Source organism: Silurus aristotelis, assembly GCF_946808225.1.
Source record: "Silurus aristotelis genome assembly, chromosome: 26".
Classification (NCBI taxonomy): Eukaryota; Metazoa; Chordata; class Actinopteri; order Siluriformes; family Siluridae; genus Silurus; species Silurus aristotelis.
In genome coordinates, this window is record NC_139599.1 from 8244042 (window position 1) to 8260720 (window position 16679).

General features: G+C 37.5%; 1 protein-coding gene across 7 annotated transcripts; it reads right to left on the reverse strand.

Moving 5' to 3' along the window:
- Positions 1-501: 501 nt before the first annotated feature.
- LOC310720803 (Na(+)/H(+) exchange regulatory cofactor NHE-RF3-like) lies at positions 502-14136 on the reverse strand. 7 transcript variants are annotated; one of them, XM_083531885.1, is made up of 12 exons: positions 14046-14108; positions 13610-13653; positions 12392-12413; positions 12037-12098; positions 11626-11837; positions 9968-10169; positions 5680-5816; positions 4568-4772; positions 4066-4262; positions 2012-2242; positions 1358-1585; positions 502-1169 (listed from the first exon to the last, which is right to left on the reverse strand). In XM_083531885.1, the coding sequence occupies exons 2-12, from the start codon at positions 13644-13646 to the stop codon at positions 1116-1118; spliced, it is 1587 nt and encodes a 528-aa protein (XP_083388011.1). In that variant the 5' UTR covers positions 13647-13653; positions 14046-14108; the 3' UTR covers positions 502-1115. The 7 variants fall into 7 exon arrangements, with proteins under 7 accessions (XP_083388011.1, XP_083388010.1, XP_083388014.1 ...); XM_083531884.1 differs by lacking the exon at positions 14046-14108 and adding an exon at positions 13742-14009; XM_083531888.1 differs by lacking the exon at positions 13610-13653 and having other exon boundaries at positions 14046-14136.
- Between the last annotated feature and the right edge of the window lie 2543 nt (positions 14137-16679).

The following is a 16679-nucleotide window of genomic DNA, read 5'->3' on the forward strand; positions in this document are numbered from 1 at the left end:
AGAATTATTCTGTGATTGCTGTTCCCCTTTACAAAAATGCATGCAGCACACACATCTAAAAATGTATCATTAACATTGTAATATTTATGCAATATTAAAAAATATTTAACTTTGTTATTAGGAAAAAATACTTGTGCAAGACCATTAACCCCTTTAGCTGCTCAGTTATGTAAAAAAGATAATTGTCTTACACCAAGACTGAATTGGCTTTACTTTATAAACCTTCATACAGTATATAATAATGTAATTTGCATGCTGAAAGTAGGAAGGTGTGCACAGGTTGTAGGTGATTGCATGATGTAGCTATCTCAAAAATTAGACCTTTTATCATTATGCAAATATTTGGTTGGGAATAATTAAGAAATAACAAACAAAACAATAAAGTTACAAAAGCAAATGCTGTATTTGCAATGATTTCAATCATATTTTTTTAACTGTATTAAAATAGCAAAGAAAATGACAAACTTTTACAAAAATGACTCAAAAAAAACATGGCAGATGTGCACTGAAGATTTTTTAATCTGGATTTTATCCCAGGATTTTGATAAAAAAAAAAAAAAAGCAGTCCATCCCAAAGTGCTATGCAGTCACACATTTACACTTAGTCACACCTTAGCATAGCCAACCCACTGATTTATTTTGGATACGTTGGACAACCCTACTGAGGAGATTCCTGCATAGACTTAATAGCAAATTATGGTGGCATGATGGATTTTAATTCACTGCTTCTATTTTTTAACACAGAAAATAAGAAAATTTAATACTTTGTGTATAAAACTGCAGGAATTATTTTTGCTGAAATGAATGAAAGCCGAGTAAACTGAAAATAAGGTTGGTGGTATGACAGAATGCATTAGTTGGATATGTCTTGTGTATTTTGACAGATAGTTTTGAGAGTTATAATGTGGTTTCCTTTAATAATTGTTGCATTGTACATGCATTATTTAAATAGCAACAGCAAAAAAACAGGTAATAAGCACTGCTCTAACAAAAAGAGCCATGATTTATTTATTAACAGTCTTCTTAAATTCCAATCCAGTGATGTTATATGTTTCCCATCATTGTTGTTCTGTAGATCCAAATAAATTTCACAATTCCTCAGGAAGGAACTTGCATTACTCGTCAGGATTTGACAGCTGTGTGAGAGATGGGCTCTCATGGTTATGTACCTGCAAAAATAAAGTTGATTCATGTATAATATCTGAGTATGGCTTTTTTTGTGTTTGATTAAATATAAAATATTTATATATATATATATATATATATATATATATATATATATATATATATATATATATATATATATATATATATATATATATATATATATATATATATATATATATATTAATCATACTTCCTGAGAGGCCTTTGTTACTTTTTTAGCTGTGATCGGCATTCCAGTTTTTTTTATCCACTCATAACCTGTTCTGTCCATCACTAGCAAGGAGAGAGAGTCGCCTCCCTTCTTCATGAGTAAAATCACATCTTCCAGACACTCCTTCTCTACATTCTGTCCATTCACCTCCACTAGTACATCACCTTGCAGGAGGCCAGCACTTTCTCCTGGACCTCCAGGGGCCACCTGCATGGAATAAAATAAAACAGAAGCAAGACACAATTGGGATACTGTTCTAAAAAATAATTAATAATAAAGGGTGCTGTGATACATTAGAACTACAATGTTGTTTCTTTTCATTGAATACAGAACAATTGTGTGTTTTATCCAATTCTATATAAATAGAGAGCGGAATTTACTTGTGCATATTGTTTTATAAACCTTGCAGCTAGAATGCTTGCCACATGTTTTAGATCATTGAGGAGGGTATAATTAAAGTATATAAAACAATTATAATTAATATAATAAATATAATAATAATCTATTATCTATTAATCATCTGTTTCCTGTGATTATCCTACAATCTATGTACCAAAATCTGCTGATTAATTCTTCTTTCTATGTCTGGCCAAAGAAAAGCACCTAATAAAGGGACAGAAGAGTGCTCTATACCCGGTTGATAAATGTGCCAGGTTTCTGTTGGACCCAACCCAAATGGAAGCCAAATCCCACGGGACTTCTCTGTAGCACACACAGTCTTGGTTTGGGCTCGACTTCCCGCTCTTCCTGGGCGTCAACTGAGGACACTAAAATTGCTGGACTCTGTTCCTGTGAAGTTGACTTCTCCTGCTGCTCCTTTCCAGAATAATGATCTTCACAGAACAGCAAGGGAGACAGACCCAGCTGAGAAAAATTTAAGAAGACAGAAATAGATGAAGTCAAACCTTAATATCTAGAGGGTACAAACATTTGACAGCACATTCAAGGAATTTTGATTATTCACTCAATAAATTGCATTTGATCTATGCCAAATATAAAGAGACAATGATTTCTGTGTCTATAGTTGAATAATTACTATACTTTTGATTTAGTGACCATGCACGGTATAAACTTAAATTTAAATGTAATATTAATTAAAGGGCATTATGTTCTATTTGTATTAGTCTTTAAGTTATATCTTTAATTTAGATTTTTTTTTTCAATTAGTTGTGAATCTTGTGAATGGAGGTCTTGTTATCTTGTACTTTAACAACAGCTGTAAGAAAGAATAACTGTATGAAAGACTTAAAAAAATTATGTAATTATATGATATAATAATATTATTATACAGTATCGCACGAAAGTGAGTACACCCCTCACATTTCAGCAACCATTTTAGTATAACTTCATTAGGGACAATACAGTACAAATGAAACTTGGATGAAACTTGGATATATTTTAGAGTAGTCAGTGTGTAGCTTGTATAGCAGTATAGATTTACTTTCTTTCGGCTTCTCATTAGGGGTCGCCACAGCGGATCATCCGTATTCATGATCCGCATTTTTGATTTGGCACGTTTTTACGCTGGATGCCCTTCTTAACGCAACCCTCCCCATTTATCCAGGCTTGGGACCGGCACTAAGAGTGCACTGGCTTGTGCGACCCCTTGTAATGACTGGGGTTGGTTCCCTGACCGGGGATCGACTATCCTCTGAAAATAACTCAACATACAACCATTATTGTAAAAATAGCTGAGACAAAATTGTGTCCAAAGTGTCAATATTTTGTGTGAGCACCATTGTTATCCAGCACTGCCTTAATCCTCCTGGGCATTAAATTCACCAGAGCTGCACAAGTTGTTGCTGGAATCCTCTTCCACTCATCACAGAGCTGCTGGATGTTAGACTCATGGCGCTTCTGGTGCTCAATAGGGTTCAGATTTGGAGACATACTTGTCCACTCCATCACTTCACCTTCAGCTTTCAAAAAGAGCGCATCATATTCTGACACAATTTTCTTGGTACTCCACACCAGGGCGTTGCCACACATGCTGGACACCTTCTGAGCCAAACAAATTTATCTTAGTCTCATCAGACCACAGGACATGGTTCCAGTAATTCATGCTCTTGGACAGGCTGTCTTCAGCAAACTGTTTGCTTGCTTTCTTGTGAGCCAGCTTCAGAAGAGGCTTCTTTCTGGGACGACAGCCATGCAAACCGATTTGTTGCAATGTGTGGCGTATGGTCTGAGTACTGACAAGCGGACCACTGTACTGTTACCGATCCTCCTATAGCCTGGGCTATCTTTGTGGAGAGCAACAATTCTAATTCTCAAAACCTTGAAAGAGTTCTGATGCCATGAGTTGCCATGTTGAACATCCAGTGCTCAGTATGAGAAAATTGTACTCAAAACACTCAATTTTAACTGCTATAATAAAAGATTTGTACGATCAAAAAAATTTGTTTGATCCTGACGAGCAGACAAAAACATATACATGATGAATAGGACATGTGGTTTTGCATGGTTACACAACGTACAGCTGTAAATCTGCAAGTAAATCTGTACTGCTATACAAGCTGCACATTGACCACATTAACTATATCTGAGTTTCATTTCTATAGTATTGTCCCTTGAGAAGATCTACTAACATGGGTGCTCAAATGTGAGTGTGTGCTAATTTTTTGAGATACTGTATATGTAGTGTATACTTGAGTATATAAATATACTTGGCTTTTAAACTCACCCACCTTAGTGTAGAAATCTTGGCCTTCTAAGGTCATAGTAGTGAAGCTGACTTGCTGACCACTCTCCCTGACTTTGCTGACAACTTCCTCATGAGTCAGATGATCAACAGACTCCCCATTCACCTCCAACAGGATCTCCCCATCCTTAATGTCTGCGAATTCTGTAGGACTGCCTGCATCAACCTCCCGCACTATATGAACTAGATGCACACAAGCAGTGTACCGAATTAAATATTATGACCAACTATAACTGGACACTAATGATGTGCACTATCCCTGTGTTTAACCTGGCAATTTCAAAGTTCAAATCCTACTGACCACTTCAAATTGACTTGTCAATTAATGTTAAATACTACAATGCATATTGTGCCCAGTAAAAATGGTTTTATGATAAGTTTGCCTTAATGCCAGCACTCCTGCACTACAGAGCTATGGCAAATGAAGCATGCTGTAACAATTACCACAATAACTATAGCGCATGCATGCTAGAGTGATTAACTGGTACCTTTGCGTCCTGTTGACATTTTTTCATGCCTTAGCAGGAAGCCATATCCATCTGAACCCTGTATCAGGTGTACTCTTTTGGGTTTGTACGGCATGCTGTGGGCATCAGCCATGGCTGGTAGAATGGCCATCTTCCTGTGGATGTAACTCTTTTCACTCATGCTGTCTATCACCAACACAGTTATGTGATTGTTGCATTTCTTTACCTAAAGAGAAAATATATTAAGCCATCAAAATCAGCCATTACAGACTGTAGTTCTGTACTAATGTTTGGACAATTAAATCTTTGATAGCTTTGTCCAAAAGTCAAAGATTTAAGTACGATGATATGTAAAATACCCAATAATAAGTCCCCCAGGAAAAATTGCTAAAACAACATTTGCATTTGTCAGGCACCCTTAATCAAACCAACTTACAATTATCTTATTTATACACCTGATCTGGCGAGGGTTAAAAGCTTTGCTCAAGGACACAGGAGCAGCAACCTGTGGTGGTGGGTTAGAGTTTGGGTTAGTGGTGGTACTGGGACTTGAGCTCATGACCTTTTGCTCCAAAGTCCAAACAGAAGTCCGATCTTAACTATTAACCTACCACTTTCCAACAACGCTGTCTTTTGTACTCTAAATAACAACTCAAGTTGGGCAAATCCACTTAAGATGGAATTAAAATTTCTTAAGATGAGATTTGCGGAGATTAGTTGTAAGTGTAATTGAGTTGTAAATAAATTATTAGTCAAATGAGTATTTGTACAATAATGCATTGTACTTTGAAGTAAGGTGGTCTAGTGGTTAAGATGCAGCGCTCTCACCGCTGCGACCCGGGTTCGATTCCCGGTCAGGGAACCATCCCCAGCCACTCTCAGTGCCGGTCCCAAGCCCGGATAAATTGGGGAGGGTTGCGTTAGGAAGGGCATCCAGCGTAAAACATATGCCAAATCAAACGTGCGGAGGATCCGCTGTGGCGACCCCTAACAGGAGAAGCTGAAAGAAACTACTACTACTACTACTACTTTGAAGTAAATTTCAATGTCAATTGCTCTAACACCCCAATGTTAAGCTCTCACAAGTAACAAATTGCAGTTATTTTATCAAATTAGCTCAAAGATATGCCCACCATCTTGTTCATAGCAGAATGCGTGAGTTCACAAGCCATGGCACCGTTGATCCAAACCAGGCGGTCTCCTTTTCTCAGTCCTGCTTTCTCAGCAGGCCCTCCTGCTATTGGATTTATATAGAACTTCCCTTTTTCACCTAAAGAGGGCACACATTGCACACCACACATATTACACCAACAGTTTGACCATTGTCATGCTCTATATGTACAACTGAGGACAAAAGTTCACACACCTTGGCTCAAGATTTTTAATTTTCACAAATCCACACATTTTGTCCTAACATTTATTTCATTTAAGTCATATGGTATTTTAGAACAATTGATTAGAGACAGAATCATTAACCCAGCCATTAGGGTTCCACAAGCCAGCGCACTCTTAGTGCCGGTCCCAAGCCCGGATAAATGGGGAGGGTTGAGTTAAGAAGGGCATCCAGCGTAAAACATGTGCTTAATCAAATATGCGGATCACGAATCATAATTTCATACCGGATCCGTCAAAGCCTAGGTTACCAACGACCACCACAGGTATTGTTAGCCAACAGGGTACCGGTGGGAATTGGGCTACTGTTGGCCGAAGGAGGAGAAGGAGAGGAGGATGTTGTTTACAGTGACAGCAGGAAAAGGAGAAGTGTAGGAGAGTGGAGGTTGGAGTTGATACTTTAATTGTTGGTACTATGACTGGTAAAGGGAGAGAAATAGCTAATATGATTGAGAGAAGTTTTTTTATTTTATTTTAAGAATAAGGAGGAGCATAGGGTGACGTATAAGAGTGGAGGAAAGTGCACACAGGTGGACTATGTTCTATGTAGGAGATGCAACCTGAAGGAGATTGGAGACTGTAAAGTGTTGGCAGGGGACAGTGTAGTTAGACAGCATCTGATGGTGGTCTGTAGGATAGCTGGAGAGTGAGGACTGAAAAAAGAATAAAATGGTGGAAACTGAAGAAGGAAGACTGTAGTGTGAGATTCAGGGAGGAGGTCAGACAGGGGCTTGGTGGTGGTGAGGAGGTGCTGGATGATTTGGCAACTACTGCAGAAGTGATAAGGCAGACATCTAGAAAGGTACTTGGTGTGACATCTGGAAATAAAAAGAAAGACAGAGATGTGGTGCTAAAATGAGGAAGTGCAAAAAAACATTTGGCGAAACAGAATTGTGATCGGCAGAGAGATGAGAAAAGTAGGCAGGAGTACAAGGAGATGCGGCAGCAGGTGACGAGGGATGTAGCAAAAGCCAAGGAAAAGGCATATGAGGATCTGTAGGATCTGAGAAGTTGGACACTTAGGAAGGAGAAAAGGATTTGTACCGATTGGCCAGGCAGAGGGACCGAGCGGGGAAGGATGTGCTGCAAGTTGGATGGAGATGGAAATGTGTTGACTAGTGAGGAGAGTGTGTTGAGAAGATGGAGGGGGTATTTTGAGCAGCTGATGAATGAGGAAATTGAGAGAGAGAGAGAGAGAGAGAGAGAGAGAGAGAGAGAGAGAGAGAGAGAGAGAGAGAGAGAGAGAGAGAGAGAGAGAAGGTTGGATGATGTGGAGGTGGTATAGCAGGAAGTGGATAGGATTAGTAAGGAGGAAGTGAGAGCAGCGAATAAGAGGATGAAGAGTAGAAAGTCGGTTGGACCAGATGACATACCGGTAGAAGCGTGGAGATGTTTAGGAGAGATGGCAGTGGAGTTTTTGACCAGATTGTTTAACAAGATTTTGGAAGGTAAGAGGATGCATGAGGGATGGAGAAGGAGTGTGCTGGTAACAATTTTTTAGAATAAGTTAGATGTGCAGACCTGCAGTACCTCCCGGGGAAAAAGTAATGGAAGAGAGAAGAGGTGACCATCTGTGAGCAACAGTATAATTTCATGCCGAGAAAGAGCACTGCAGACACATTATTTGCTTCGAGAATGTTGATGGAGAAGTATCAGAAGGAGTTGCATTGTGTGTTTGTGTATTTTGAGAAAGCGTACGACAGGGTTCTGAGAGAGGAGTTGTGTTATTGTATGAAGAAGTCAGGTGTGTCAGAGAAGTATGTGAGGGTGGTGCAGGACATGTATGCGGACAGTGTGACAGCAGTGAATTGTGCAGTAGGAATTACAGACCGGTTCAAGGTGGAGGTTGGATTGTATCAAGGATCGGCTCCAAGGCCTTTTCTGTTTGCAGTGGTGATCGACAGGACTCTGTGGACTCTGATGTTTGCGGATGATATTGTGATTTGTGGTGAGAGTTGGGAGCAAGTTGAGAAGAGCCTGGAGAGGTGGAGCCACCAGGAAGGAGGAAAAGAGAAAGGCCAAAGAGGAGGTTCATGGATGTGTTAAAGGAAAACATGCAGGTGGTTGGTTTGTAAAAGGCCAGATGTAGATGCCAGAGTAGTATAGAGACAGATAATCCGTTGTGGCGACCCCTAATGGGAGCAGCCAAAAGAAGAAGCTTAGAGACAGAATCATTGTGGCTTTAATTCACTCTACTGTATTCAAATTCCAGCAGGTTGAAAAAAATTACATACACCAAGTTGTGTGTGATTCCATCTTATAATAATTAATGGGGGAGTGATAGCTCAGTGTTTAAGGTGCTGGGTTGCTGATTAAAAGGTCGGGGATTTAAGCCCTGGTATCACCAAGCTGCCTCTCTTGGGCCCTTGAGCAAGGACCTTAACCCTCTGTGCTATAGGGGCGCCGTATAATGACCGACCCTGCATTCTGACCCCAGCTTCTGAGTAAGCTAGGATATGGGAAGAATGAATTTCACTGTACTGTAATGTATATGTGACAAATAAAGGCTATAAAAAAAGTGGGGGATTCTCTCCCCCACATCTGTCTATGACTCACTCTTGATGCATGTCAAGATGCTTGCCTTTGTCACATGTCTTACCTACATCTGCTACCTTCTTAAATATGTCTAGAGTCTGTTTCCTCTTTCTGACCAATTCCCAAACAATATATATATATATATATATATATATATATATATATATATATATATATATATATATATTATTATCAATACGGTGAGTATCTGTAAAAATAACTTTGTGAAAGCTTTAACTAAACCCAACTGAAGCACACGCACACACACACACACACACACACACACACACACACACACACACACACACACACACACACACACACACACACACACACAGATTTTGAGTTAAAGAGTGGAACACATCAGGTAACAAAGTAGAGGACCAGCAAAAAAAAAACTGAAACTAGTTTGAAATTAGATTGTGATGACTGATCTTTTCATTGCATGTCATACTGTGTGTGGTTATGTATGTGACTAATAAAATTTAATTTGATATGTTGACTGGTCAGACAAACCAAAATCAGTGGTATGCAGAAAGGGGAAAAAAAGCTGAGCCAAAAATCAAACTTGACTGAGGGCAATGGGCCAAAAGTAAATGAACTCTTAGATTGCAATGGGTCCCCTGATTTATAATTTCATAATATTTAAAAATACATAAATAATTATCTAATGCACATTCATTTCCAAATATTTCTTGTTCATTAAAGCTTATAGCACACTAAAAACATAGAAACAATCCTATAACACAGAATAGTTGTGTGTTTAATGCAACTATTCAAACTATAAGCAATACAGCCATATGTCTAGAATATCAATGAACTCTAATGAAATATGAAGTTCATCTTTATTTTTGTAAAAGTTTTTCTGAATTCACTTATATCTCCACATTCAATTTCAATGTAAATTTTTTCTGTTCTCATATATGGCATGGCTGGACAAATCTACAGTTAACATTAGGCCAGCTTTGGCACATGGGCCTTAGTATGGGCATCTCTGATCTAGAAATATCAAAACCTCAAAACAACTTGCAACAGTGTTTTCTATCAGAACAATGTGTATTGGAGTGTATATCACAAAGTTCTGACTCTTAAAGTCTTAAAGCAGATTTGTCGAATGAAATAAAAATGCTTGTCTAAGCAAGGCAGCCTGTATCAGTTCTGTAAAAAGAAATGGGTAAAATGTATTGTGAGAAATTTGTGAAAGGGTACAACAAGTATTTGATTCAAGTTTAAGAATTTAAAGGCTAGTGATCCACTGAAAATCTATCTGATAAAATGGTAAGGTGTACATAGTAACATGGTAAAATGTATGTATGGAATTTGAATGTCTTTATCTAAGGTTTATGTATTTGGCCTCAGCTAAATTAATAAAAACCTCCACTGACATAAAATCAAAAACTGATGCTCTGCATACATTGCAATACACTCAGTTTTAACATAAAGAAACTGTATAGCTTATATTTTCTGTCAATATGGCTCCTTAAGATCACTCACCCTCCACAGGATGAATGCTAAAGCCCAGGCCACTTGCACTTCTCTTGATGTAGCAAAGACGAGGAGGATTCCACTCCTTACCACGCTGAGCTTTGCTCAGTTCTTTAAGGTTCCAGCCCTGAGCCACAGCCTGCTCATATTCATCACTGCTCAGCAACAGGAAGCACAGCTGAGGCCCACTCGTCTGGATCATGCGAGCAACCTGCAAAATATTATAATAAATAAAAGAGAGAACAGAGAGAAATGATATAGCAGAAATTAAAGTGCTATTGATATTAAGTCTGAAAAGACCTTGCAGCCCCTGATAAAAAAGTTGAAAAAAATGTCATTTCATTAGCTTTTTAAATGCATAATATACCACTGACTATAGTTCAATTATTTCTAAGATCTACAAAAAACTACACCTAAAATATTTGGACAAAAGTTTGTAGAGACTTGACCATAAGACCATATGTGTTTTTTTGAACATCCCATTCCACATTTAGTCCCTATTTACTGTTAGAATAACCTCCACTCTTCTGGAAAGATGTTCCACTAGATTTTGGAGTGTGGTTGTGTAGGTTTGTGCTCAGCTACAATGGCTTTTTATTAAACTAAGCACTGATGTAGGACGAGGAGGCGTGGGGTGAATTGCAATTCATCCCAAAGGGGCCAGACATTCTATATTATGTTGTTCCAACTTTGTGATAAAACTTTTGTCCATAGAGTGTATGTGGGCATGTCAGACATTCTAACATTTACAACACTGTAAGATTTTATTATCCAAAGGAGAAAAACATTGTCAGAAACATTGTCAAGTCTTGTGCTTAAGCATTATTGCTATTATAATGCTTCATTAAACAAAAGGACAGCTTGCCAATTATTTTACTGAACTACGTGTCATGAGTCTTTTAGTTGTAGAATAAAATAACCTTTATTTGTCACATATACATTACAGCACACTGAAATTCTTTCTTTACATATCTCAGCTTGCATGGAAGCTGGGGTCAGAGCGCAGGGTCAGCCATAATACCGTGTGCCTGGGGTCAGAGCGCAGGGTCAGCCATAATACCGTGTGCCCACTGTGACAGAAAAGTGAAATCTAACTACACACCATTACCTCATATAGTACAATAAAATATTGTATATAAAAAGTTTTTTGTTGTTGGGGTAAAAGGGCATCTTATATAAACAGATAGTTAATTCTGATTGGTACTGGACTGATGCCATCTCAACCAAATATAGTCCAGGCAACTCTAACTGTCCAGAAAAAAAAAAAAATGAAATGTAGAAATCTCTTAAGTGTAGCAGTTGTATTTGGCGGTAAATTCACCTTATACATAGTAAAGGGTAGCTACATTTAGGAGATAATTTTCAGAATAAATAAATATTGGTCATACAATGGAGTTTCCCTACTAGAAACATTTACAAGGAGAACCTCTTAATGAAGCTAGCACTCTATAATCTTGTAGATTCTATGGGTCATGGACGAAAGCATGTCTAAATGACACAATGAAGACCGTAGACTTAAACAATTGTGAAGAAAATCCCAATTTGAAAAAAGAATAAAGGTTCATGCTACCAAAATAGTATGGAAACGCTACATTCAATAGGTTGTGGAGGGACAAATTATCTATATTCCAGGTATCTTTCCCAACACAGTATTCCAGTGCTCTCACCTCCATGTGGTCAATGTCATCCACAAATTGTTCATTGACCTCCAGAAGGCGATCCCCGTCTCTCAGTCCACTCTTCTCGGCCACCCCTAATACTTCCACCTGCCTGATTATATGGCCTTGTCGTCCTTTCTCCAAGCGCAGATGGAAGCCAAAATTCTCTCCCTCTTCTTTTTTCAACATGCACACCCGGGGCACGGGGCCACTAAACTTCACTACAGGTCGAGATAACTTTTAAATATCATACATTAAATATAGTATAACATGCTGTCCTATTGTATTCTGTCTAACGTTAAATTAAATCAGTATTCAAACTAGAATTTTTGAGAAAAGTTTACATATTTAATTCGCAATACAATACATGTCAAAGCATAAAATAGGTCTAAAGTGGAAAGTGAACAAAACTTTACATACCAGAATCTTCAGAAACGACCATGGCTGGATTATCTACTCCCTCCTTCGGATTGAAGACAAATCTGCTTAGCACACATTAATAAAAAAAGATTGTGCAAATAATAAGTGCTCATGATCCTTGTACTAAGGGAAAAAAAAACTAAAAAAGCGGCTCCATAAAACCATAAAGCAGTCAGCTATCATCACAATCACTCACGCACATGCTCACACACAAAGGCTGCACATCATAGAGTGAGATATGTCAGTATGTCTATCCCAGTGCCTGTGCTAGAGGGTTCAAAGTAGAAGAAGATAGTGTGCAGATTTCAACAGAAAGAATTTGTTAAAAAAAAAGAATAGGTTGTTTGCAACTTACTCAGTCAATTCCATGGCATTTCCTAGCATTAGAGTAAAACAGAAAGACTGGTGACTAGAAATAGGGAAGAAATTACAAGGAACATGTAGAGTTACTCTACTATACTCTTCAAACAACAGGCATCGCTCTGGGAATAGACATGTACTGTTAATAGTAATACATTTCACTGTGTCTGCTGATCCTAAATCAGGCAGTCTAAACAAACATTGGTGTACTCTGTATAATTCTGTGTGAACTTCCTCATGGGCTGAGCTACATTCACTAGTCATAAATAATCAGTGATCTTGTTGTTCCATTTCAATAAGCTTACTGATATCATTCTATCTCTCAATGATGTCCAATGAGTCCTGTTTTCTAAGAATTAAGTGTGAAATTCAGACTGATTAAAGCCAAATAAATTGGAAATCTTCGAGAGCCTGTATCAAATCTCTGTTCACCTGGACTTATTTTCCTGTTCATTGAGCAAAGGTTGCACTAGTATCTGAAAATCTAAAATCCTTAATTTTGACCATTTTTGTTATAGGCATAACAGTTTCTCTCTAGATTTTCAGATTTTCTGTTGTAACTTGAAGGCTCCAATGACTGAGTCCAAAAATCACCAAAGGGCTTTTACCTGTGTGTTATGACATCTTGAACAACGGGATTACACCTTTCAAATAGGCTTTTGAATAAAATGGGCACATTTGCATAAAAATAAGTAAATTCTTGGTGTGATTCAAGTATATTTACATTTATGGCATTTGGAATACACCCTTATTCAGAGCAACTTATCTCTATTTCTATTAACTTTATCTAATTCTCACAACTGAGCAGCTTTGGGGTTAAGGGTCTTACCCAGAGGCCCAGGAGTGGCAGCTTTGGTGTGGCTGGGATTTTAATTTATGAGCTTTGGGTCCAATGCCTAACCACTAAGGTACCACTTTCCTGATTCAAGTGGTGTTTAAGTCCATTTTAATGACATGAGTGATAAAATTTTTAATGCAACACAATAATATTAGTAACACTAAGACAGAGAAATAGAAAAGTGCTATGTGCAGTTCTATTTACACCCTAAAAAAGATGCACTGAATCTTAAATGTAACACATCCTTCCATGTGTCCAAAACAAAGGGTCCAAAACAAATATACCGTGTTACACAATGTTAGTGCGTAAATTCTTTGACTGACATTTAAAGGAAATAACATTATATGTAGTATTTAATCTATAAATCAATCGAACCTTTGTGGTGTGCTCTACTCTCACACGGATGAAACATGCAGGTCCTGAAGAGAAATGGTTTATGTGAATACAACCTGTATTTATAGTATCATTATTACATAAACCTTAACAGTAGCAATTGAAATTCCCTACCAATGAAGCTTCAGAAGGAAATCGTGTAGTAATATGAAGTGATTGTAGATGACCCTGAACGTGAACTTATCAAAGAATCCAAAGTTCCAAACCATCAACTTGCCAGGATTACATAAATCTAATCTCTAACATACTGTCATATTAACAACCTAGGAACATCATGCTGAGACTATGTTGCAGAATTAAACAAGGAACAAGTTCAGGTAATACTAATAATGCTAATATGTGCTTAAAAAAGAGAAGATACCTCATTACTCACAGTTGTGAGTACAAAACAAAACAGCTGTAAAAGGTATTAATTTACCTGTGGATTAAGTTAGTCTCATAATGGCTGGAAAGTTTGTGAGTATGTGTGTAATGTGTTTTCTCTATCTGACTTCAACAAAAGCACCTCCTATTCCAGGCTACACACAGAACAGGGGTTTATTTAATAGTTAACCCCTCTCTCTCTCTCTCTCTCTCTCTCTCTCTCTCTCTCTCTCTCTCTCTCTCTCTCTCTCTCTCTCTCTCTCTCTCTCTCTCCCTATTTCCCTTATTCTCTTTGTATCCCTGTGTGTATATTATTAATAAATCCTTACACATACACACAAACATAGACACACACACACACACACACACACACACACACACACACACACACACACACACACACACACACACACACACACACACAGATAAAGCTGGTGTAGTTTATTGTGTATTCCTCTCACTGGAACAGGGTGTAACCATAAATCACAACAAACCAGACCTTCAAAGCTTTTCAACATTGACCTGCAGTTCTATTCTTCTTCTTCTTCTTCTTCTTCTTCTTCTTCTTCTTCTTTTTCTTTCCTCCTCCCTCCTCTTCTTCTTCTTCTTCTTCTTCTTCAACTTTTTCTTCTTATTCGTTCCTTCCATCTCCTCCTCCTTCTCCTCTTCTCCTTTTTTAACATTAAACATTTACACTTCTGAAGCCTATTGGTTTGCACAAGGCAGGTTCAGAGTGCTAATCTTAAGCTTTATTGTGAATTAAGTCAATTGGCTTTGGTTGTAGAAAAATTACGGATTAATTATCTAAAAACTTAAAAGACAAACATCTGCCAGAGTGATTCATTTCAGAATAAACCATTTCTTGTAGTTTGTAGCTGCTAAAGTAAAAGCTTTAAACAAGTCGAAGTAGTAAAACATGCATTGATGTTTTGCATGGCTTGGTTTTTTTTGTGCATGTTGGTATGACTCTAAAGTGTCCTTGATACTTTCATTACAGTGTGTTTTATCAGAGAGAAGACAGAATGTACAATTCAAGTCAAGAGTCAAGAGGCTTTTATTGTCATTTCTACTATACACAGTGGTACACAGTACACAGTAAAAACGAGACAACGTTCCTCCGGAACCCTGGTGCTACACTAAACAACAACAAACAAAACAACATAGAGCTACAACACAAGCTACATAAAGTGCATCGAGTGCAACCTAGTGCAAACAGTGCAGACAGACGACACAAGACAAGACACAAAACCCAATATAGCGCCGACCAGTAAACCTACTGTATACTTGATTATACAGTACTGTACGCGAAGACTGTAAAAACTATACAAACTAAAAACTATACCCCAGAAGTGAGTACAATTGAACATTTGCTTTACATACATGCTTGTATGTAGAGATTGAATGCTAGATTCAGTAATTTTCAGGACTCCACAGGATCACTGATTACAGGAAGTTACACCAAAAACATAGCAAAAGAAATTTGAATGTTGAGTAGTTTAGAGGAAAGAACTGTTCTGAAAGCAGTAGCTAGCATTGACAACAGACTCAAAAGCATTTGCACACTTTAACTACTAGTAACATTAATAAAGGTTTCTTCGAAATAAAATTATATTTCTTTTATATCTTGATATTTCATAAAACATTAGGCTTACTGTGCTGCCCATTGAGGCTGCGATAGCTCCCTCTTGTGGACAATCTTAAATTTGCGAAATTTAAACAAAACAAAATAAACTTGCTCAGTTTTGATCGTTAGATTTGATAGTTATTTTACGTTAAACAGCAAAGACCATGATCAATAGTTTGTTTGTCTTGTTAAAATGAACATGAAAGAAAAAATTTATCTCACTTCTCATGGCTATATATATATACAGACCTATTTTTGTTTAGTGATCATTATCACCAAATGATGCACACATCCAGCAATTAAAACCGCTGAACTTGAAATACAATGTTGATATGTAGATGTCAGATAATCACCATGTCATATATCAGAAAAGAAGATAAAACATGCACTAGGCACAGGACAATATAACAATACTATTGCTAATCTCAAATAAATCCAAGTCTCAAATCAAGCGGCAAAATCCACCATGATGCACACATCTGCCAATTAATTAAACATAACAAAAGTTCGGTTTGGTGTCCTGATGATTTACGTACAGTGGAACCTTGGATTGTGAGTAACGTGCTTTACGAATGCTTTGTATGACGAGCACAAATTTATAATAAAATTTTACTTGCATTACGAGCAATAACTTCAAAAGCATCGCGCATCATGCAAACACACGAACGGCTCGCACTCAACTGAGACAATGGTTTTTTTCTCTCGCCATGTAAAAGAATGGGAGCTCAGTTCAGCTTCCTGCATATCCGTCCCCATTCAGCGTGTATCCCTCATACAGGCAGCATTCGTGCAAACGCACTATTACTATTATATATTATAGTATTATAAAAAATATTTTTGTGTGTGTGGAATGGATTATCTCAGTTTACATTATTTCCTATTTGCATTGCGAACTTTCCCCAATGTAAATGTTACTTTAAGGCATTTACAAAAATATTTTGTCTTAATGCTCTATGTTGAGTATGGTTTCACTAATAATAAACATACATTTGCATAAATCATTCATATTTGTCCATGCCCATGTTTATTAGAGTATTAAAAACTTACATTTAAAACATAACAACT

Excerpts from the sequence above, each read along its gene's own strand:
- LOC310720803 (XM_083531883.1), bottom strand. The coding sequence starts at position 12,660 with ATGACTAGTGAATGTAGCTCAGCCCATGAGGAAGTTCACACAGAATTA. Across the intron at positions 10,170-11,625 it reads ATGACATTGACCACATGGAG|GTTGCTCGCATGATCCAGAC; the intron begins GTGAGAGCACTG and ends AATATTTTGCAG. Across the intron at positions 5,817-9,967 it reads TAGCATTCATCCTGTGGAGG|GTGAAAAAGGGAAGTTCTAT; the intron begins GTGAGTGATCTT and ends TGCCCTCTTTAG.